Source organism: Spea bombifrons, chromosome 5 (genome assembly GCF_027358695.1).
Source record: "Spea bombifrons isolate aSpeBom1 chromosome 5, aSpeBom1.2.pri, whole genome shotgun sequence".
In the NCBI taxonomy this organism is placed as follows: domain Eukaryota; kingdom Metazoa; phylum Chordata; class Amphibia; order Anura; family Pelobatidae; genus Spea; species Spea bombifrons.
The window spans coordinates 35,778,829-35,801,583 of NC_071091.1; the positions used below are offsets into that span (position 1 = coordinate 35,778,829).

The 22,755-nt window shown below is 39.8% G+C and overlaps 1 protein-coding gene across 13 annotated transcripts in view; it reads left to right on the plus strand.

Annotated features, from left to right (window-relative positions):
* Window positions 1-22,755, plus strand: part of TRAK1 (trafficking kinesin protein 1) — a 69,135-nt gene that overhangs the window by 20,901 nt on the left and 25,479 nt on the right. For 11 of the 13 annotated variants that reach the window (XM_053468444.1, XM_053468446.1, XM_053468451.1 and 8 more), the window contains exon 3: window positions 20,529-20,605. In XM_053468444.1, the coding sequence (XP_053324419.1) occupies window positions 20,555-20,605 (51 nt within the window). In that variant the 5' untranslated portion in view covers window positions 20,529-20,554. Of the gene's footprint in view, window positions 1-1,420; window positions 1,676-12,266; window positions 12,709-20,528; window positions 20,606-22,755 lie in introns of those variants that run through there. The other 2 variants (XM_053468442.1, XM_053468440.1) reach the window with 2 other exon arrangements.

The following is a 22,755-nucleotide window of genomic DNA, read 5'->3' on the forward strand; positions in this document are numbered from 1 at the left end:
AATTGTTTGGTACACAAAAGCAGTGCTTTTTTCCTCTCTGAATATCGTTATCTGAGTTGGTTATTATGGCCGAGGCTCCACTTAAAGTCTGAAATAGATTTCCGCAGAATTTTCCTCTCCCTATACTTAATGACCTTCCCGATCTCTGTTATGTGTTTACCCCCCATATCTGTGCATGAGATCTGTCTGTACTTTATTTACAATTATTTCCATGGAAACGTGAGTCACTCTAGGAAACACAGTACTCACCAATAATCATTCTATTGATGTCATAAGAGATTCACTAAGCCTATGTTTATCATAAAGCCAACAGATCTAGGCCAGAAATAGTTACCTTAAAATATGTAGCCATTGTTCATCAGAAAGTGGGAGTTGGCTGTCATCACTTAAAGTTGTGAATAGTCAGTCTCCAGGAGATTTTATTTGGAGAGACGAGCAGGAAGCGTATATGTATAAATACATGAAGGCTCTTGTTTACATTGCATTATGGATGTAAAGATATACGTTGCATGCTACCCTATAACACTGCATTTGGCCAAGTTCGCAAATATTCAGTGCTTTTTTTTTCTATCATATGTCCCGATGGCCTAGTGTTTTGTTAACTTACAATGAGGAACTCCAGATTTTCTTGTGCGGTGCGGGCTCAAAACCATTACTTTAAGAGAGGTTTACATTTTAAAGCGGAATTCCCATCATAGTTAGTCCCGTTTTAATTCTATTGTCACTTAAAAAAAATTAAAATATGGTAGTGTTTTCTGTTCAATGGGTTTTCCCAAAGTTAAATGTTTGTTACAGCTTTTAGTGTTTTTTTGTATGCATTGAGGTCTTCTATCTTGGCCCAATTCCCTACACTAACACCCTGACCTCTTACCATGCTGCCTTGTGTTGGAAAAGAGAATGCTTCAGTCTTCAAAGAGGACCCGCTGTCTGTTAAGTCTTTAGAGGAAAGGACAATAGTAGCAGGACTTAATTAAGAAAGAATATGTAACAAATCTGCAAGATAGTGTGGTGTTGTGGAATCTAAAATTAGGAATCCTGCAAATTACAGTTTGAATAAACATTCCCAACAGTAAGCACTGGCTTCTATACATGAACTTTTAATGAGCATCTTATTATCTGCTGCTTGTAAATAGTTGCCCATCAACTCCTCTAAAGTCAGCCCCAGCCAGAGATGTTCTCTGCATCGGCATCACTTCCCGGCCAGCTTGTCTCCATGGAAACCACTCGGCTAAGTGATGTGCTGGGATGCGAGCGGAAGGGAACGGCTAAGCGAGAGACTAGTGTTGGTGATGTGTGCCCCTGACGTCAGCATCTGAGCTTATTGATAGGGCAATCGTGCTCACTCCCCTCTAGAGAGCTCCTACAGTGATCTTTTCCTTTAATCAGAGCATGCTGCCGATGCAGTTCCCCACAACCCTCTGAATCCACCTTCTTCATTCCTTCCCCCCTCCTGTTTTATGTTATGTTGAGGATGTATTATTGCATGGTGTCTGGATCCCATGAGTTTTTCTTCATACCAGGGGATAGTAAGTGCAGGCAGGCCTGGCTTCGCTTCACTTGACCTCAGAGAAACCTGAAGTCCGTTCTCTGTTCGCATAAGGGACACTGACTATGCAGAAATTTATAGAAGAGGATTACTACGCACTGGACTGGTGTTACGAGGACTGTGCAGATGGTAATAACATTTCTTGACTGGCGATTGCCGAAGAATTATATCTTGGAAAATGTAAATTGGGATTTTCTATAAGGAAAGGCGCTTAGAGAGAACAGAAGGGGGTGTGTGGGTTTTATATTATTCCAGCTCCCTTATGGCTGCTGAACAGAAGTGCCTTCATGCTGCTTATAGTGCGAGGGTGAGATCATTGTGGATTGTTGTAATGTCATTCTGGCACTCATAGGGTGAATTAGAGCAAATCATGGTCACTTCTGAGTTTCTCTTTATTGTCATCACCTTGTCCATGTGTTGGGATTTTGCGTGTGCTCAACATTGATGGCGTTAACCCATTCATGATCAATAGCATGTCAGCGATACCATTACCCTTTGATATGTCTTGAAACGCCCTTGCATGCTGTCACCCCACATGCTCTGATGTCATTTCTTTTGCAAAGCATTGCAGAGGAGTAACTGGCAGAATCCTTCCTTTAGCACAGTAATGGCGCATGAATGAAACAAAAGGCATTTGTTTTATGATCGGCGGTTCCTATGAGCTTGCGTGATATTTGCATGCAAGTCATAGGGAAAGTGAAGTGTTTTCCAGACAACTATATTTGAATGAGTAGGCACAGACAATGCGAGCGAGTCGTGTGCCATGTTTCCTGCCGTTCAGACACAATGAGGCCAGTTGCAGTGTCTTGGACTGTAGGATGCCGTAATCACAGAGGAATTGATTTAATCCAGTGTAGTTTTTTTTATGGAGCTCTTAAGGTTACTGTAATGTGTATTTATTTTCCATCAGGCCTTTTTATATGTATCGTAGTATGTTAAATATTTTTCATCACCCCATCTTGGTGGAAGGTCTGTTGAGCTCACTTGGCGAATTCAGTAGGATACAATAATGATGAATTAGTTGGATTGTTCTCTGTTTAGTGTAAACAAGTTGCATTACATTGGGGGCCATGTATAGAAATCATGTTGATGAAAGTTTAAAAAGTGGTCTTATCACCATAGCAACTAATGGAATGGTCCTGCTTATTACAGTATGGCTTGCTTCGTGATAAGACCCTTTTTCAAACTTTGCACCTGAATTATGTTTTAAGTAAGCCTTGCTGCGCCCCACTTCTTTGTTGCTCAAAGTGTTAAACAGGGCAATGGTTAATCAGTGACAACGTTTAGAGAACGTTTGCTGTCTATAATAACTTTCACTGTATACACCACAAACAGGTGCAGAACTGAGTTTATTTCTGTTATTTATCCAACTTATTTTTAACACTGCCCACAAGATGCAGTGTACTGTACCATAGGCATTTGAAGAATTATGAAATCACTAAGGAATTAACCCTTAGATCTTCAGTGCCGGATAAATCCTACCAGCTGGGTAGCTACGGCTCCTGCAATTTCACTGCAGGTACCCACATTGTCTTGCTTTCTATATATATATATATATATATATATATATATATATATATATATATATATATATCGAATCTGTACCCCTAAACAATCAATATGAAAGCACACTGTACATACTGTCTACTGCATTGTCCAAAGTTGGAGAAAAAAAAAGTGCTAGGGAAGAAGCTGCAGCTTCCCACCCCCTCCATAGTCAGAGGTTTTGTGCCACTGATTGACTGCTCTGATAGGAGTAGTTTGTGTACATGTGTATGGGGGTCTTCTGAGACCCCCGTCTGTGTGGAGTTGTCTTCGAAGCGTGGACAACTGTCCCTTACAGTTTATGTAAACCTGGCCTTCCATAGGTATCCTAATTGGCTAAAGCAAAAAAGTAAAGTAAAGTAAAAAAATGTTCAGTTTCTGTTGTGCACTCTTACAAAAGGGGAATATGTAGAGGCAGGAAAGAGTTAACAGTAGGTATTGATACTTAATATAAAAAGTTTTGTAATACCGTATACTTTTGTAATAGGGAGCACATGTAACCCGCCATCTAATTTCTAGAATAAACTAAATAGGCAGCCAAGTCTTTTAAATAATAATAATTTAAAAAATCAATTGATTAAAACAAAGCTATTGGTGTCTTATTCACTGTAATGTAGTCTGCTTGTAATGTCACCCTTACAGAGTTTTCTTTCAAGCTACAGCACATTATATTTATGTGACATACTTTGTTGTCTTATTAGCACAGCTCAATGCTGGAACTCTTTATTGTACTAGTTAAAGGCCAATTTAAGCTGTACCGTTAAACGAAATCTATGATCGGATACCTTTGGGCTTGTTGGAGAAGCCTCTAAGTTTAATTTGTAATGTCACCTTAAAGTCAGTTGACAAGTGTTCTGCTAGAAGTCCCGAGGTACTTAAATACACTATTGAAGAGCAGAGCGAAATTGTAGAAGAAGGTGGCAAATAAGTCAAGTTTGATTAATGGAGGATATTGCAACATTACTGATGCAATGTGATTTGATTTGTGAAAGAAGGCTACTATGTGGCCTTGGACTTGTTTCTGGGGAAGAAATCCAAATGGAGAGATTGGGGAAAACACAAACTTTTTTTTCCTCTATCCTGGAGATCGTTATATAAGATACATGTCTCTAGCATCATAATATTACCTGACAATACAGCGTTCTTTGTGAATATTATATAATATATATTGCTAATCCTAGCATGTTGGTGCCTACCCCTGTGTAGAGAACTGTCGTTTTCGTCTTCCAGTAAAACCCCCCACAACACACACACAAGCATATACTCGCATATACAGTACATGTAGATGTAAACACCTTGCATCTGTCCTGTTTAATCTAAGTCTATAAATATATGTATGGGTACAAGGTGTTGGTGGCTTCTCAGATGGGGTCCATGTGCTGCTGCTGCCACCTCTCCTCTTCCTCATCATCTCCCCACCTCTCCTCTTCCTCATTATCTCCCCTTCTCTCTATCTCTCTCTTTTCTCTTTATCTCTCCCCTATATCTCTCTTTATATCTCTATTTTCTTTTTGTCTGTTCTATTTCTCACTATGTCTCTCTCCCCTTTCTCCCCATCTCTTACCTTTCTTAATTCCTTTTATTGGGAGCGCAATATCTGTTCTACAAACCTCTGTTTTATTTCTCTGTCGTGATGTATGCGGCTTCAGTACTGAGCGGTGTCATATCCCAACCTTCACCATCAATAGCTGGCATGCTTCATGAGAGAGCAGTGAAACAGAGGCCTATTACCTTGTGCTCCCTTTATTTTGCGCCGGTTTAAAAAAACAAGTCGGTTGTCAACCTGGCCGCTTGGTACAGCAGTGGCCTTGGTATGGCCATTGTGGCACACATGCCATAGATTCACCATTATGACAGCTCTGATCTAAGATGTATTGGGTCATGGGTGTCCAACCAGGTAGAGTGTGAGATTGCTGCTTGCTCTGGGGCTACTGCTGAACTTTCAGGGACCAGGATCCAGACTGACACAAAAATATAAAATCCTTTATTGAATAAACAAAGTAGTAAGTAATGCAAAATTGTAGTCCTATAGACCGGTCGGAGTCAGAAATCCAGGACGGGTAGTCCGGGTAGTCCGACGAGTCCGAGTCAGGAATAAGGAAGTCAGCTTCGGGGTACAATAGCCAGGAATCCAGAGCCGAAAGGGTAGTCACACAAAGCCAGACCATACACATGAACACACTTGGCAGCCAGAGCAAAACACGGGGGCAAAGGAATACTGCAGGCTTATATAGGCTAGAGCAAGGCCCACAGCACACAGTGAAAAGGCACAGAGCTCACAACACTAGAGAAATCTCCAGTGTGGCTGTGAAACCATGACCTGCTGCACCACTAGCACATTCCATGTCTGGAGAAAGGGTGGTGGGGTAGCGTATATATCTACTCAATAAAAGGTTGAACAATAAAAAGTTATAATTAAAAAAAAAATTGCCATACTTCTCTTGATCATATGACTCTACATTCATTATTCATAAAGGATTGGGTATATTAAAAATCAAGGCCACCGGTGTAAAACCAAAAAGTTGGAACGCTGAGTAAATATCTCATCAGCTTCAACCTTAGTAGTAATAATATCATGAACTATTTACAGAAGGACAGAATAAGTCTTATTTCAGTTATTTTTCTTTTCGTTTAGCAAAATATCCAAGTATGCTTGAAATATATGGTGTTGAACATCTTATCATGCAAAAGATAACTTAGTCCTCTAAATTATATAGTCAGAGCTTTCCAATTTTGCATGTAGAATTAATAGTTTAAGCTTAGTTTAAGGATTGGATTGTTTGTAACTTGAACAATTAGGTAATACATTTATATTATAAAGACAAGGATCTTGCAAATACGAGGATATAAACAACAAGGAACAAATGTTTATATTTGGATATAACACGTGGCCGTTTTCTGTTTTTTGATCAGCCATTTTGTTCACCGTGGGAAATACTTGTGTTGTATAATATGTTTATTATATACAGTTGCCATTATTAACATGCCTCTTATTGCGTGCTGCCTCTTGGCACTTTGTGGTACAAACATTTCTGCTAGCTGGGCTTCAGGAGCTTGGTTGCCAATACAAGAGACATGGCATTTTTCTGGCCAGCTCTCCTTTCTAAGCAATTTTTGAGTCTATTCCAATAATACGTGACAACACATTTAACTACTGCATAGACGACCTATTGACCTATTCAACGGGTTTCCATTTAACACGATTTATAAGTAATAGGAATGTAAAACTCTTTCTGTGTCTTAATAATAATATCTCATACGAGAGTGCAGGCGATATCTTTATATAACCACACTGTCCAAACTAAAATCCGGAATCAAGGTTATCTTTTTAAATGGTCTGCCTACAGATGGCATTATGTTGAGGAATTACTATTGCAATGCGCAAGACAAATGTCCTCATTTTAAATAGCCAGAGAAGAACACTTGTGCCCAGGGTTCTAAATGCTTAGGTTTCCTGCTTGCATGCCGGAGTTGCGTGAACACTAAGGCCTGATACATGCTGATGAGCACGCATGACTCTAGCTGTGTCATAGAGAAAGGCAGTGATGTCCTTGAAATGTAACCTTTGCCAGAGGTTTATAATCATTGTGGTATCTTGAAGAAAAACAGCCTGTAGAACATAATTATTTTAAGTGCCCATAGAGGGACATATTTGTTGTAGTGTAAGTGGCTAGGGGGGGCACGGCTTTACCAAGACTGTGACATTTAAAGGCTGTAGAACATTGTAATAGAGTAGACCAAGTTCCATCAAATATTCTTAACTCCTGATCCCTCCAAGTGAGGCATGGGATATTTTCTGATTTGGGATAAATAATATTGTGCGGCTGTATCTAGAGTGTCGTGCTTGTCGTGGTTTGTGCACTATTTCCCTAAGTTATCATTATCTTTCATGCAAGCAGTCATTGATCTGTGTACCAATGCTAAATTAACCCCTTAATGACAAAGCACGGGCTCAAAATGCATTGTTTTCAATGGGTTTAGGAACTTCCCATTGTGCTTAAGGGGTTAATTCAACTTACCATTTTCCTTGTGCTTTCTAATGGCATCACTGTTTTTGGTGGCCACATAGGAGGCAAAACCCGAGAGACTTCATACCCATTAAATACAAACCCCTGCCTTTTTAATTTTCCCCATTGTGTTTTATGAAACTTCTGCCCTCTTCCTGATTACTCAGAACTTAATGTCATCAGCTATAATTTATAGGATTTGGGCAGTTTCCGTACCGTACACAGACATCAATGTCCTTGATAAGTCATTGGTGTTTACTGGCCATTCATTTAATTGTCCGTGTGTAAATCTTGCACTGGGTGTCTTCATGCTTAAAAGAGAAGCTTTAAAGCACTTTTCTCCCTTAATGGCCACTCCGGACCTGTACGGACAAGGCTGAGCTGCTGTTTGCTGACTGTTACAAAATGATTAAAACCCAGTAGCTCACCCAACATTAAAAAAACTGAATTTTATCCATATTATTTGTGGATTCTTATGACATTTTTTACCCTATGTTCTGGTGTGACTGTTGTGGAGGTAACCCTGCAGCATCCTATGGCATGTGGCTGTTGTTTTGGAAGGTTCTCCAATGTCCTACTCAAACTACTAGGTTTGAATCAGAGCATTGAATGCTATGTTTTTTTTGGGTTTTTTAAGGTGATTTAATGCCACCAATTATTGGAACTCTGATACATGTTGCTGTAGAACGCAAGTCTATGCGCTGTTAAGGTGAAAGTAGATGTGTGCGGCCAATCGTAACTGACATGGCTTAATAAACTCTGCAAGAATATTGGCTTCATCATTCATGATTCTCCTCTTTAGCAAACCCGTGTTCAAAGGAGAAATAATAGACCTTCAGGTCTAATCACCCCCATAGATGGAGGACTATGTGAACAATTTAATGATTCCAAGCGAAGGCATGCAAGTAATCGCACACAAGCGGGAGATCAGTCCTGTTTATTAACTGCAATCAATTTCAGGATAGTGCGTCCAAGTGTTACAAATAAAAAATTGCCAATTCCAAATGTACAACTCCATATGAATGTATATAAAAACACAACAAAGTGTAATATAGTTAAAAAATATATATTTCAATTAAATGTGGGCAATGGCAGCTCACTCTTTGTTGAGCAGTCTACTGCTCATATGTTTTGTGTAGAAATGAGACCCCTGGGGTAGCTGTATTCTTCACTTCCTGGATCCAGTTCCTTCAAGTAGATATATGTTCAATGGAGACAGAGAAGGATTACCGCATTTGCTCGATTATAAGACGACCCCGATTATAAGACGACCCCCCAAAATCAAAATATTAATTTAGGAAAAAAAACAAAAAGCCTGAATATAAGACGACCCTATAGGAAAAAAAGTTTTACCAGTAAATATTAATTCATGTAAATATATTTTTTAAATTTCCTTTTATTTGCCAACCTGCCCCCCCCCCAGTTATGCCACTCTGCCCCCAGAAATGCTTTATACCCCCCCTATTTGCCACTCTGCCCCATGATATGCCTTATACCCCTATATGCCACTCTGGCATATAGGGGGTTAAAAGGCATATCATGGGGCTGAGTGGCATATAGGGGGTTAAAATGCATTTCTGGAGGTATATATGCATATCATGGGGCTGAGTGGCATATAGGGGGTTAAAATGCATTTCTGGAGGTCCAGAAATGCATTTTAACCCCCTATATGCCACTCAGCCCCATGATATGCCTTTTAACCCAGCATGTACTGGCTGCCTTGGCTTGATAGGAGTGTGATTGCTGCTAACAGCAATCACACTCCTATCAAGCCAAGGCAGCCAGTACATGCTGGAACCTGGGGATGATAGTAGTGGGATTACAGCCTCCCTATGCCATGCTACAACCCCCACCCCCCTTACACATCCATGCTATCACACACAAACACACATTCACAAACATTTAAATACTCATTCATTCCATTAATCACACATACTTCACACATTAATCACACATACTTACCCAAAAACCCTCCCCCACCCCCTTACCTGAACTGCAGATCTCTCACTCGAAGACTTCTGCAGGGGACCGGCTGTACCAGCAACTTCTCTGGCCCCGCCCCCAGAGGAGGGAGGGGGAGATAGAGTTCTGTGAGGAAGCTACAAGCTTCCTGTCCTCCTGCTTCTAACGGAAGAGACGCTGCTCGCGACCGGTAAGCAGCATGGCCCCAGCCATTTTTTTGGGGTCTGATTAGAAGACGACCCCGATTATAAGACGAGGGGTATTTTTCAGAGCATTTGCTCTGGAAAAAACCTCGTCTTATAATCGAGCAAATACGGTAATAAATAATACTTATTTGTTTAAAAGATATTCAAAAAAAAAAATTCCCTTCAATATGAGAGTGCTTTCATAAAGCTGCAGACTTGCATTATATATATATATATATATATATATATATATATATATATAAATAAATAAATAAACTTAAACAATCAAATAAAAATAAATAGAAAAGTCTTTCAGGTTCCACTCTGCTTCTCCTTATACAACGTGTTTCACCCTCCAACTGGGCTTTTTCAAGTATCACTCGTCACTGGGGCATTATGGGTATTTATACTCTTCTTTCAGGTGGACTTAATTCAGTCTCTGTCCTCCATAATTCCTGCTGTAACCACTTCGACATTGCGGTGATGTCATCGCCTCACTACACAATCCAACTATATTCTGTTTATTAACTAGATAAGTACGGGAATCCCTTATCTGCAGTTTTTAACACCGATTGTAAGAATTGCCCAGAGAGAGAAAATAAGATTTCATGAGCCATTTGTGTTCGTTCAGGACAAAGTCAGTGTTTCAATAAGACGCAAATATTTACAGCATTAAGCACAAAAGACTTTTATTAGCTCATTCAGACACACAAAATGCAGAATAGCATGTGGTTTGTTAACAGGGACCACTAACTACCCAATGATAAATTAGAGTATGGAGCCCCAAATCCATTGAATTAAATTCCCTCACTATGCATTACGAATGGTTAAAACTCGTCAGCCTGCCCTGTGTAATGTAATGCATTGTTATCATGGGGAAGGTTTTTGGACATTCTCACAGATTCACCTGTAGGGCCAGCTTAGCCCTTCTTGTTGTAGAAGCTCACTTAGTGTTGGCCCTTCATAATATATATATATATATATATATATATATATATATATATATATATATATCTATATATAATAAAGTCAGTGAGTTGAAGGTAGTCTGAGGGTTGTGTATATTTTCCCCAAAATTTCTTTGTAATGGTTAGTCCAAAGTGGATGTTGTATTGCCCAACCTGCATGCTCTAATGCATGCTGCACAACTCCAGCCCTCGAGGGCCACAGTCTGTTGACATTTTTGCTTATTTTTAGACAGGAATTCCTGGCCTGTTTGAGGTCCTCAAGCAGCCCTGCTCTACTGAGCAGACTGCGTTACTTTTGAACACACAGTCTGTTGATAACAATAAATATAAAATGTGTTTATTTATGGCTGAGGTTAAGCCACTTATTAACACACCTTCTGTTCAGATGGTGTGATTTTTACTGTGCATGGTCTAAAACATTTCCCAGCAGTACACTGAATAAATGAAATTAAAGAATTGGCTATGCAGTTAATAATATATATTCAATGGAAATGTTTCGTTTGGAAACTGTACATTTTAATATTCATCATTGTCTTAGACTCTTATTGTATCACAGTTTTTATATTACTGGATGGTCTCTTTTGAGACCTTGTAACTATAGATAACATGATAAACAAACACTGTAAAAAATAAAAAAATAAATGCTGTTGTCCATGTCTTGCCAGCAGTCTACAAGTGTATTAGAACCATATGTGTAATAATAAAAAAAGGGAGAGCCAATGTAAACCTGCGTAGAATAGAGCTGCCTAGCTGGTTTTCGGGATTATACTTGTTTGTGATACATTTAGTGAGCTTGTTAATTAGAGAAATCATGTAATTATTCCAGGATTACATCCCTTGAGGACAAATAGACAACTCATATAAGGAAGAGCCAAATAATACAATTATGCTACATGTAACAAAATGAGTCAGTTTTGTTAAATACAATTTGACCTCAATCTAAGTTTAACTAAAGACAAATGTTTCCAATTTCCCACTTCACATCACACTTTACAAGACAAAATCCTGGTTCAAGTGATCAGTCCTATAGGGCCTCTATATTGAAGAACAACAGGACATTGAAGCAGATCAAGCAGTTACTTGGGCCCCCTCATATAATTAATGTGATTGGTGATATAGTGATTCTTCAACGTTTGCATTATAGACGGGGCTCTTAATGAATCCTGTTTTTTTTGTTTTTTTTTTAAAGTGTGGGCACCATAGAGCTGCACCTACTTGCTCATCTCCTAGCTTGGAGGTGGATGTGATTAAGTGCTCCACAGTGCTGCATGACATTCTTCTGCCCTCTGTCAGGTTCATTAATAACCAGCAAGGGAAGAGCCATGGCTGCATCCATACCAAAATTGATTGGAGTTTCCCTTTAAGAAGACCATCTGGCCATGGAACCTCGCCTTATGGGTCTTGAGATCATGTGTGCTTCTCTCCAGAGGAACTTCTCCTTTGAGCACAGGTGACTCATTAGCACTGAAGACCATAGCAAAATAGCTTGGAATGTGATGAACTAAGGAAATCCTGCAAACGAAGGCCTGGTAGTGTCTGATTTTCTGACTCCATGGATCCTTTCTTGTTTTCCGGTAGGGAAAATAAAGGGGCACAAGCAAGAAATGTATTTTACTTTATTATTATTATTAGAAACATGTTATTAGTATACATGAAATCATGAGAAATTGATCTTTACAATGCACAGTGAATGAAAATTGGAACATATTTGTGTTGTGTAGCTTGGGTTGGTCTGCTTATATGAACAGATGAACATGAATTATAATGCTATAGATATAGAACAACATAGTAGCCATGCTTCAGCCTTTAAATTTGAGCTTTGGAATGTGTGGAGCTCTAAGGGTTAATGAATCATTGGGCAGGTAACCTGCAGTTCCACCCTGTTAGGTATAGTATCAGCCAGTCCTTCCTGACTGCTGTTGCTACGAAACTTGCTGGGAGATACCATTTACACAGCAATAAGGGGGGTGCGGTTCTTGTTACAATTTAACAGTTGACTTTTGAAATGCTTGTTAGAATGCATGAGTGTTTTTTTTTATTATTTGTTTTTTTTTGTGGCAAATATTCTGTTTTCAATTGTTTTCCGTGTGTTAAGTTTGAAATGGAGAGTATTGCAGGTGCTCCTTCTGACGTGGGTGTAACCCAGGTTCCACATATGTGTCAGCGAGGACAGTGCTCAGACGAACACACACACACACACACAGCCTTTGCTGCCAAGTATGTGAGCAGACGGGGTGCTGCCCCATCAATGGGGCTCCCAGTCTTCTCCTGCTGTGCCACACATGCACTTGCAAGGGACCTCCAAACTCTGTCACTGGAACCTAACGAACAGGGAATGGGTTAATGCTTTTAATCTCTGCCAACCCTGGGATATTTGCTAATTATGTCCTATATCGAGCCGTTACTTGAAGAAGAAAGCTATGAATGTGACTGTGAAAACGAGCCGGAGACCGCTTATGATGACACCTCCGAGCAGTTGGATTTTGTGGAGGAAGGTAAAAAAAAAAAAAAGGCTTTCTGCCTGGCAGTCACTTACAAGGTTAACACTTTTGCTGCCAGAAATAAACCATGCATAGTCCTTCATAAACGTCTGGGTATTTAGGAATCCCGAGGTTTTCTGGGCTTATTTGGAGAGCACCAAATGCGTCCAATTTCGTTGTAACGTGCTGTGGAACAGGTTGACATTCTAAAACAATGAGGATTTTCATTGTATGCTTTAAGTTTGCTGTTAATTGTACTTAAGGTTCCCACACCTGTATTCAAGCAGTGAAACTGGGTGGGCGTTACAGATTTTGTTTTGCTTGAGAACAGGTGAGTTTGTTTTGGCTTGTTAATTGACAAGAGTGCTTTTACCTAAAGATTAGTTTCTCACAAAGTTTTCAGTCGGTTATTCATGGTTAAGGGCTGGTTTTAGGTTTTAAGGCATAATGCGTGTAAAGTAAATTAAAGTTATTATATGTAATCAAAGCAAATTAGAATTTGAGAACAAGCATTACTAGTGACTTGAAATTCTCCAGTGGAATATTACATCTCTGATCGTTCGGAACCCCATTTAGGATGCCTCCTGCAGGTGCCTCTGACATGTAGATCGTTGTTTCGAACTGTCTGGTGGATAGACGCTTAACCATAACAGTTTGTCTTTTCCTTTGTGTGGTAGCCACACCACATTTTCCTTAGTCCTCCACTACATCAAGGTACTCCAGATTTGGCATGTCCATTTTTAGCAAGGAGCTGAATCAGTGGGACTGCATTGCATTTTAACCCACTGAGACTCTCAAGCCTTGTCTGTAATATGGCTATTATACTACAAACCAGTACCATCGCTGATGGCATTATCTTCAAAACCAGTGATAGCTTTTGTTTGGCCTCCCAATTATATATTAGCCGCTAGCCAGTGTGTGTGTGTATATAAATATATATATATATATATATATATATATATATATATATATATATATATATATATATATATATATATGTCTTAATTGGACAGCGGTGTGCTTTAAATGAATAAATAAAACTAATTGGCTTTGTAGGTCCTCTTTCTGACATGCTTGTTCTAATCTAATCTAATCACATAGTCTTTGCTGGACTGCAAGTTCCATCGTGTTCAAGAAGGCAAATGTGTATTTGGACTCGTTGCCCTTCGGCAGCCGGAGGTGTACGGTTTCTTGCTATTTTTGCAGCCCCCGAAGGACCAAGCTACTTAGTTATTGATAGATGCTGGACCTCTGTTACAAGAAAAGTTTTTTCTTTTCTTTTTCCAGGGTGAAGTGGCTTTATTTTAATGCCATTGCTTTATATATATATATATATATATATATATATATTTATTCCATTATTTGGCTTAAGTAATATTTTATATTTCTGCAATTTCACCTGCAAGTCTCCGTTTAATGACATCTGCCCCCCTCCCTCCAGTACATGGCACTGGCCAAAATATTATTTTTCTCTTAAGATCTGCGCCCTTGTGCATGAAAAGCCGGTTTGAAAGACCTGACTAGTTATCAACACAATGGGGTTTATTTACTAAAGGGAGAGTTGTTGTTTTAACTCTCTCATTTCACTATTCATTCTAAAGGAATGGCAGGTTTCTCCAGTGTGAACGTCTAAGCTGGCCCTGTGCAATGTATAATTCAATGTGTAGAGAGACTGGTAAAATCTCCCTGATTTAACTTTACGTTATAAATGACCAGCCAAGATCTTCCAGCACCAGATGCTCACCAGAGTTGGACCTTTGTAATGCTCTCCTGCAAACTCCTATTTTAGTAAATGGACCCCATATAGCAGTTTCAAAAGATACAAAACTAAACTTTTTTAAATATTTAACGTGATAGAATACTATTTCCAGCAATGGTTATGTAGCTAGTGTTGACTGCCAATGGAGAAATGAGAAGAAGGTTCCTAACATCCGTTTACTTATTTGAGAGTGAAAGGTGTGAGCCGCGTAGCTGTGCTGTTCTGGTTCCTTCGGCGTTAACGCCTGCTACTTCGTGAAAGCGTTGTGAATAAGTGGAATTCTCTTCTAACTCTCGTGTTTTGAATGGTGACCATGGGAATTGGGTACACATGAGTTCGTCAAACCACCCTTAGTAACATCCTGATAGAAGATGCAAATCCGGTTTCTTTTCATCCTAGAACACCTAGCATTATGTATCTTAGTGCTGGTATCAGAATAAATAAAAGATCCAAAAATGATGTAAACCCTGTAGCATCCTTGATGTTTGGCGCAACCTAAAAATCCCGTAGTGCTTGTGTGTCCTTTTTAATGGTTACGGGTAGGCTGAGCTTCATGGGCGTTTTATTGGTTACGTGAGTTATCGTTCAGCAACAGGCAAAGAGATTGTCTCCTTACCAAAGAGATGTGCATATAAGTAACACGATAGAATTAACAGAGTGGATGCAAATGTATGATACAGAAAATTGCCGACTGTTTTATTGCTACCATTTTAACTAAAATAAAGAGGAATATAGAACATTTTATAACACAGTTTTGGATTTGGAGATTCACCTGGTCATTGCAGAAGCTCAACATCCTCCAGGGAGGATACAAAAATAAACCCTCATTATCCTCTTGCTTTGTTTTCACGAGCTTAAGCCTACGTTCATTGTGAATGCCCAGATTGTTCATCCTGTTGATGAGTAAATAGTCATTTCCATAAACATGGTATATTGGGTGTCCCCCCCCCCCCCTACTGGGAGGGCTGTAAGGATTTTCCTGTTTGCTATGTTTAGCTGTAGGGTTGCATAATTCCCAGTTGTACCTCCTTGTCGTTCCCTGATGTCCCTCTTTCCAGGAGCTCAGACTGCTGGGTAAGAGTGTGTCCCGGTGTTCTACAGCCCGGAAACCTAACAATGTATATATTAAATGATATGCAATTTTTAAATCCCCTGCTCATTTACATAAATAGCTATCATTAGGCCACCAGCCACAAAGTAAGTCTTGTTTAAAGCCCTTCTTCCAGCCATATCTCTAACTACACCCCCAAAAACAGTTCTCTTTGGGCAGTTGAAATGTTGGGAGAGACATGGGGTTGACAGAAGTTAATGGAGCATAAGTAAAATATATTGTCCTTTTCCCGTGTGTAGAAGTGAAGAACGTAAGATGCTTTGGTATGCCGATGCTTCCTCACATTTCTCACCAGACTTAATTTGACCAGGGATAGATATCTTAAGTTTTAATCACAGCGTACTATAACTTGTGGCACACTGATGGGCCAGTAATTGAGGATAATACAATCCTTTTTAGGTTTTTACAGCAGGAAACATTGGCGGACTCGATGGGCAAAATGGTCCTTATCTGCCGTTACGTTCTGTTTAGATGTTTTAAATTGAGAGAGAATGTAAGCTGCTCACATATTTCGTAATGATAAATGCTATTGTGGAAAGAATGTTTAAGACTTTAAGCGATGGTTTGCATAACTCTTATTGGTGGCCAAGTAGGACGCTTTTTTTGTTTTTTACGAGGCTGGGATTTATCAAGACATCTTATTGACAGCTACTGTAATCAGGTAACTGAGGCGTCTTGAAAAATACTGCGGTTTAGTTTAAAGGAACATTTTATGCTTTTTTTTTCCACATCTAATTCTGAGCTTCTAGAAAAGGACTAATAGATTTGTGTCCCAAAGAGGGACTGTCCCTACTAAAGGCGGACACTTGGGAGTGGTGGGTTTGGGACGGTCACTCAAACATCTGCGCTTTGGGCTGGTAGAGATGTGTGGGAGGTGAGAATGTCTGTATCTTATTACCCTGTGGTTTATGGCATTATTAGACCTATTTTAATGATGTAGGAGATATTTGGTCGAACTCCTCTCCTGCACGGCATATAGCTGCAGGAGGGATGGGCAAGCTGCGGTTACAAGATGAACAGCACATAAGTGCATATGGCAGGAGTGTCCCTTTAAATCAGTTATGTTTGTAGACCAAGGTCCTGCGTGTCAGTGTTTTTTGGGATGAACATGTTGTGTCGCAAAGTTGGGATGTTTCTATTTGTCATCATAAGCAGTTGTGCCCTGTAACCTCTTTGCTGTTACTTTCCCACACCATACATTTTACTTACCTCATTGACATTGTCTTCGGAGAGTCAAATAATAACTAAATAACTATGTATATTCTATGAATGCAGCCATATTAACCTGTAATGTGCATTGTTTCCTGTTAAAGGGAGAGCACATTTTTTCTTTTTTTGTTTTGTTGCCATTTTCCTAATGCTTATTTGGCTGGCTGATAAATATGGCAAATGAGCAAAATAATGTTTTTGTAAAAAAAAAAAAATAAATTATAATGTTGGATGTATAAACCAACAGAAGGAAATCAGTTAGTTAATCATGTTTTATTCTTTCTCCATAATGCAGGGAGGTATTTTATAGATGGTGGTAAGCAACATCAAAAAACTTGTCCTGGAAAAATGGCCGATATGACAACCCTTACTATATAGTACTTTAACCTCTTAATCTCAATTACAAAAATAAATTCTTGTGAATATTAAAGTATTTTTTTTTTTTTTAACCTTTGGCACCGAATATCCTTTTTATTAGTCACAACCTGCACGTCTTGCATGTAAAACATTTATCAGCTGTTCTGTCTTACATGGGCTGTGCCACATGGTATTTATAATCTGCAAAGATAAAGGAACTTTGTAACTGTTCTATATTGATAATATTCGCATTAAAAATATATTTTTCAAGGAAAATATTGGCAATACTATTTAGATTTTTATTTGCCGTTATTCACCTCTAAACTATTAATTCATAGTCTACTGCTTTTCTTTAAAGATATATGTAAAGAACAGATAAAAAGAGAATGGTGACTCGCGTCCTGAGTTTCGCGGGGCAGTCTCTATTTCCACACCTGAAATGTTTTGAGGGTATGTTATTACAGAGAACAGTTACCAATGCGTTATGTGGTAAGTATGATGAGGTCTGTGTCAGAGGAAATAGACGTTATACTGTATTATGCCTGCGGGGGGTCTGTTTACGGAGCCCCCCTGATCTGTAGTCACTGGAACATGGCCACCTGACTATGGTCTCCAGTTATGTAAGATGCCGATTAGGTAAATTGTTCTGAACGAGGTAATGTTCAAAAACTTGTCACACCTCTTTACGTGACCTCTGTGAAAGTAATGCCATACTGGCCAAACAACAAGATGTACTTAATGTGCTACTGATTAATCCAAGGACACAATAACGGAGTGCCCTCTGACGATGCACACGGTGAATGAGAACAATATGTATAAATAAACAAAATGGTTGAGTCTTCTCCTCAAACTTGGCCAATTGCTTTAAGAAAGTGAGCTAGAATATATATAATTTCTATGCATGTATGTTTTGGCCAAGCCTTGTATTTATATTTCGCAGTGTGCAGAGGTGTGCAGTGTTAAGATAATAAAGGGCGCCCTATACTTTATTTACGTACTATATCTCTGTAGCTAGGTGATACTGCTGATAGACGCTATCAAGTTCATTAAGATAGATTTGATAAATTGATGGTCTCTGAATGTTTTTTTACCAAGTGGTTAAGTTGCCACAGTATCATAATGTAAATATAACGTTTTGTTGAAATAATGGTTAATCTATTTAGAGTTTTCCTGGGTTGTCTGCTCTGTGTAGTTAGCGCAAGAAATGTACACAAGAAGCTGTCTGGACTTTGTTGATGATTAATAAAGGAGATCACCAAGTGGAAGCTTTGTTGGAGTCTGCTTTGTGTGAGCCACACCTTCCATGGATGTCCTTGTGTTTTAATTGCCTGATCCTACATGGTGCTTTTATGATAAGGCTCACCTAGTAGGCCTTAGCATTTCCCTGGTGACTATTTAGGGGACCCAAGGGACAACTTCTTGATGATGATTCACTTCTTAAAGATAAATTAGTGGGAAAAAATTAATCCAGTTGGTAAGCTGGTAAACTAGTTCATTCAATTATTGGTAAATCAAGTTCATTGTTTATACTGTCACAGAATCCTCTGTGCCCTGGGCTCCTTTTTTTTTTTTTTGCAGAAACTATTGTGTGTAAATAACCCCCTTGTACTGTTTCCTATCAGTGTGTTTCCTATTAAATGGAGTACATGATTTTACCCTCAAGTATCTAGTCTTGACTGATGTGTCTTGAGGGGAAGGCGGCAAAGTAGCCGACATTAAGCAGGAGGTTCAGTGGTTGGAGTAGTGGAGGACCAAGGGTACCGAGATCCGTTACAATTACATGGCTAAATAAATTACATTTTTATTAAATAAAGTTGATTACTGCACTAATAAAGTTTTAAACATAAATGAAGCAACATGATTGTACATGGAATGGAGCTAACTGTGCCTGTAGTGATGCTGCACGACCCTGTGAAGCGCAAGTTCATCAAGCAGTCTCCAGCTCGTCCTCTCCATCTCCCAGGGGCCTTTAACCCTAGGCACACCCATTAAACACACTCACTATAACACCATATGCAGACAGCCACACACATGCCAACAACAAATACTAACACACTCATGGTAACACACATGCTAACATCTTATGCTCACTAACACCTTACAGGAAACATAAGCACATGCTAACACACACTCTCTAATGAAATATGCTGACATACCATATGGCATTAGCCTGTGTGTAACATACGTTTAAAAAAAATACCCACACACATACTGACTCCGACCCTACAGTATACACCTACACTGTTTCCCCTCTCATCTTGTTGAGACCCGGCCTGCCACTGCCTATTTCAGGGTCATAGTGCATCCACAAGGGCCATTTGAATAATAGGACTGAAACTGGCTTGTCTTGTGTCAAATATTGAAGTGCAAAATCCTAAATCTGACTGTAATCCCTTGTTTGTGATTATACTTTAGTGCTGATTCCTATATGTTGTTCACACCGCACCTTATTTGTAAATGGATTCAAATACTTTCCAAACCCCAAACATGACTGCAACTCCTAGGTGTTGACTTCTACATTGCATGCCTTTCCAGCCTAGCCTGAAATGTTTTAGTAAACTGCAAGTTAAACCCGTAATCTTCAGCCAATGCCTTTTTGATATAATCTTTCTGACAATCAATGGCTACAATATAAAATCCACATTGTCTTAATGATTGCATATATCTAAAGGGCTTCTCCAGAGTCCCTATGCAGTCCCATCAATGAAGAACATATATTAAAGTAGTTTGTAAGTACGTTTACTATGTATTCTTCAGCTGCCAGAATAGTCACTTCCAGCTCACCAACCCAACCTCTCCTCCACGGCCCAGCTTTTACACCGGTTTTGGGGGCTTGAAGTAGCCAATCTGTGGGATAGCTTTCTTTGCATGCAAGTGATGGGTCCTGTAAGGCTTCCTAGAACTCTTGTACATGCCAGCCCTGGAGCAGGGGGATGCAGGAGCCGTAATGCTTCACGTGTTGTCTGTTCTTCAACATGGTACACAGGTTTGTCAACTCCCATCGGCGAGAAGTCTTTTAGCTCTTAAATGCCACCAACTATCAGACAGACCTGTTTTGAGGTGCACTTTAATTTGTTTTTAGCGCCGTCACATCTGGCAGTGAGGTACAGTGGGTAAATATGACATAGCAGCTAAAAGTCAGTCAAATTATTTTACCCTCTAGTATGAAGTAGGGGGGTGAAATGTTTGAGGTGAATCAGCCACACAACTCTATCCTACAGCTGTACCCAAGCATTGTTTAAAGAAATATGACAAGACTTATATACAGACTCACTGAAGCATTCTCCTTGACTTACACATTTACTTTCATGAAATGCTCATTTTAATCTGCTGTTTGATTATTTTAGCTTGTTCGTTATGTTTTTTTTTTTTGATGTACGTCTTTTTTTTTCTTTTCAGTGTTATGTGCTGAAAGAGTGGGCCAGATGACTAAAACATACAATGATATAGATGCTGTTACACGTCTGCTTGAGGAGGTGAGTGCGCATGTTTAAATACGCCATGCCATTTGTACAAGTCGGAAATATAGCTTACTTCTTGATTAACCATTGCATTGCCAGGGATATATGGTTGTATATGGTTTTTATTTGAATGTGACCTCCATTGGGAGAATATGTTAATTGGCTTCTTTCAAGAACATGCTAAAGAGCCTGTCTGGTTGCTTAATGTGTGCGCTGTGCCTGTTCCTTCACCACGGTGCTAATACTTTTAGTGAAAACATCTCATGCTATCATTTGTTGCTATTGGAGACTATAATATATTGTTTTAATTAAAGCCTTTTATTTTGTATTCTGCACATCCATCTACTTTTCCCTGTGAAGATGAAAAAAATGCCAGAGCATTTCCATGGCGACCACAGAATTAATGCACAAATGGCTAAATTAGAGCAGTTGTCTTATTTTCACTGTTTCAAGCTGGAGTTTGCAGTTTGAGGAATAAAGCATGTTTATATACCCAGATATAACATGAATTGCTTGTGTTCTTTTCTATATTTCCCATCTTTTTAATTTATTATGTTCACCCCACAAACAATCCTTATATAATTTGAAGCAATTGGTTACATTTTATTACTTCATTTATTTCCTTTGTAATCTGCTATATAAACATATGTGTCCCTGATGGGTACTAATGAAATAGTGGGGTTTGCTCTAGAGCAAAATTCTAAGTTCTAGTTGCTGTGGGAGCCAACTGATTGGGACTGCTGGTTGTAGCATTTAATTGGTTGATCTGGTATGAAGACTACTATGGAAACTTTGCGCTAGAACTGATCTTTTGAGACATACCTGGCTTTGATCTGGCGTCTCCAAGTGAAGCCCTGGTTCCTTGGGCCTCCATGTCAGCCTCTTCTTTCTCCAGGCCGGGGAAGCGGTGTGTGGCCACTACCAGCCCATGTTCTGTCTATTCCCTGCCCATTCTGTGTTTCCCACTAAAGGCTCTATAGGCCTAGCTCTGGCCCTATGTTTGGAGATCCCTTCCACTACTTGAAGGCATCCCTGAAGAGAGTTTATGGTAGACTACCTTGTGAAGTATGCTTATAAATAACTCCTTTGTGAACCAGCTGGACATAGACCATTGTATTGGTTGCTACAAAGAGACTACCGTATTTATCGGCGTATAACACGCACTGGTGTATAACACGCACCCCCATTTTTGAACAAAAAAACTGAACAAAAAAAACTTCATCAGAATCACTGCTATCTGGGAAACCACACACACACAGTAAGACACACTCACAGTAAGACACACTCACACTCAGACACACACACTCAGACACACACACCCTAACCCCCCTTCTCAGGATCTCCCCTCTCTCTCCCTAACCCCACCCTGGTCACTTACCTTCAACTCCTGTGTTGGAAGCGTGAGGCGTTTGTCTCGGGTGCCGGCGCTTCACTGCTGAGCGCCGGCACCCGAGACAAACGCCTCACGCTTCCAACACAGGAGTTGAAGCGCTGAGGCAGGCTGAGGCTGAGGCAGGCGGCGGCGGCTGAGGCAGGCGGCAGGCGGCTGAGGCAGGCGGTGGCGGCCGCCAGCAGAGGAGTCCTGGATTTCTGTCAGTCAGGGGGGCCCGAGAGTTGCCGAGCGGTCGTCTTCAGCAACCGCTCGGCACCCCTTGGGCCCCCCCTGACTGGCAGAACTCCAGGGCCCGGTCGCAGTTGCGACCCCGGTAGTTCCGCCACTGGCTCTAGGATTTATCGGCGTATAACACGCAGGTAGGGTTTCAGCTTCATATTTTAGTTAAAGTGCGTGTTATACGCCGATAAATACGGTATTTGCCACATTTTGCACCAGATTTTTTTTAAAAGTCCTTTTTTTGTTCTTAAAGTACCATCCGCAGTGATTTGTTGTGTAGCTGCTTTTAGTGGTGTTCTAGAATGGAGCGGAATAAGGATGGGAGGGGGGTAAGCTTTAACTTTAACTACCTGCTGCTGTGATACAACATTCCCATAAAGAAGACAATGACAGACATATTTAGTGCACTGCACTTCTCTCTTTCCCCCATACATTTCCCTTATTTTGTCTACGTTATGATTTCTTAGCATTAGAATAAATAATAGTTCTAATGACTTAGAACTATGGTGCTGTCCATTTGCATTGTATTTACACGGCTTTGAACACTGCAGCA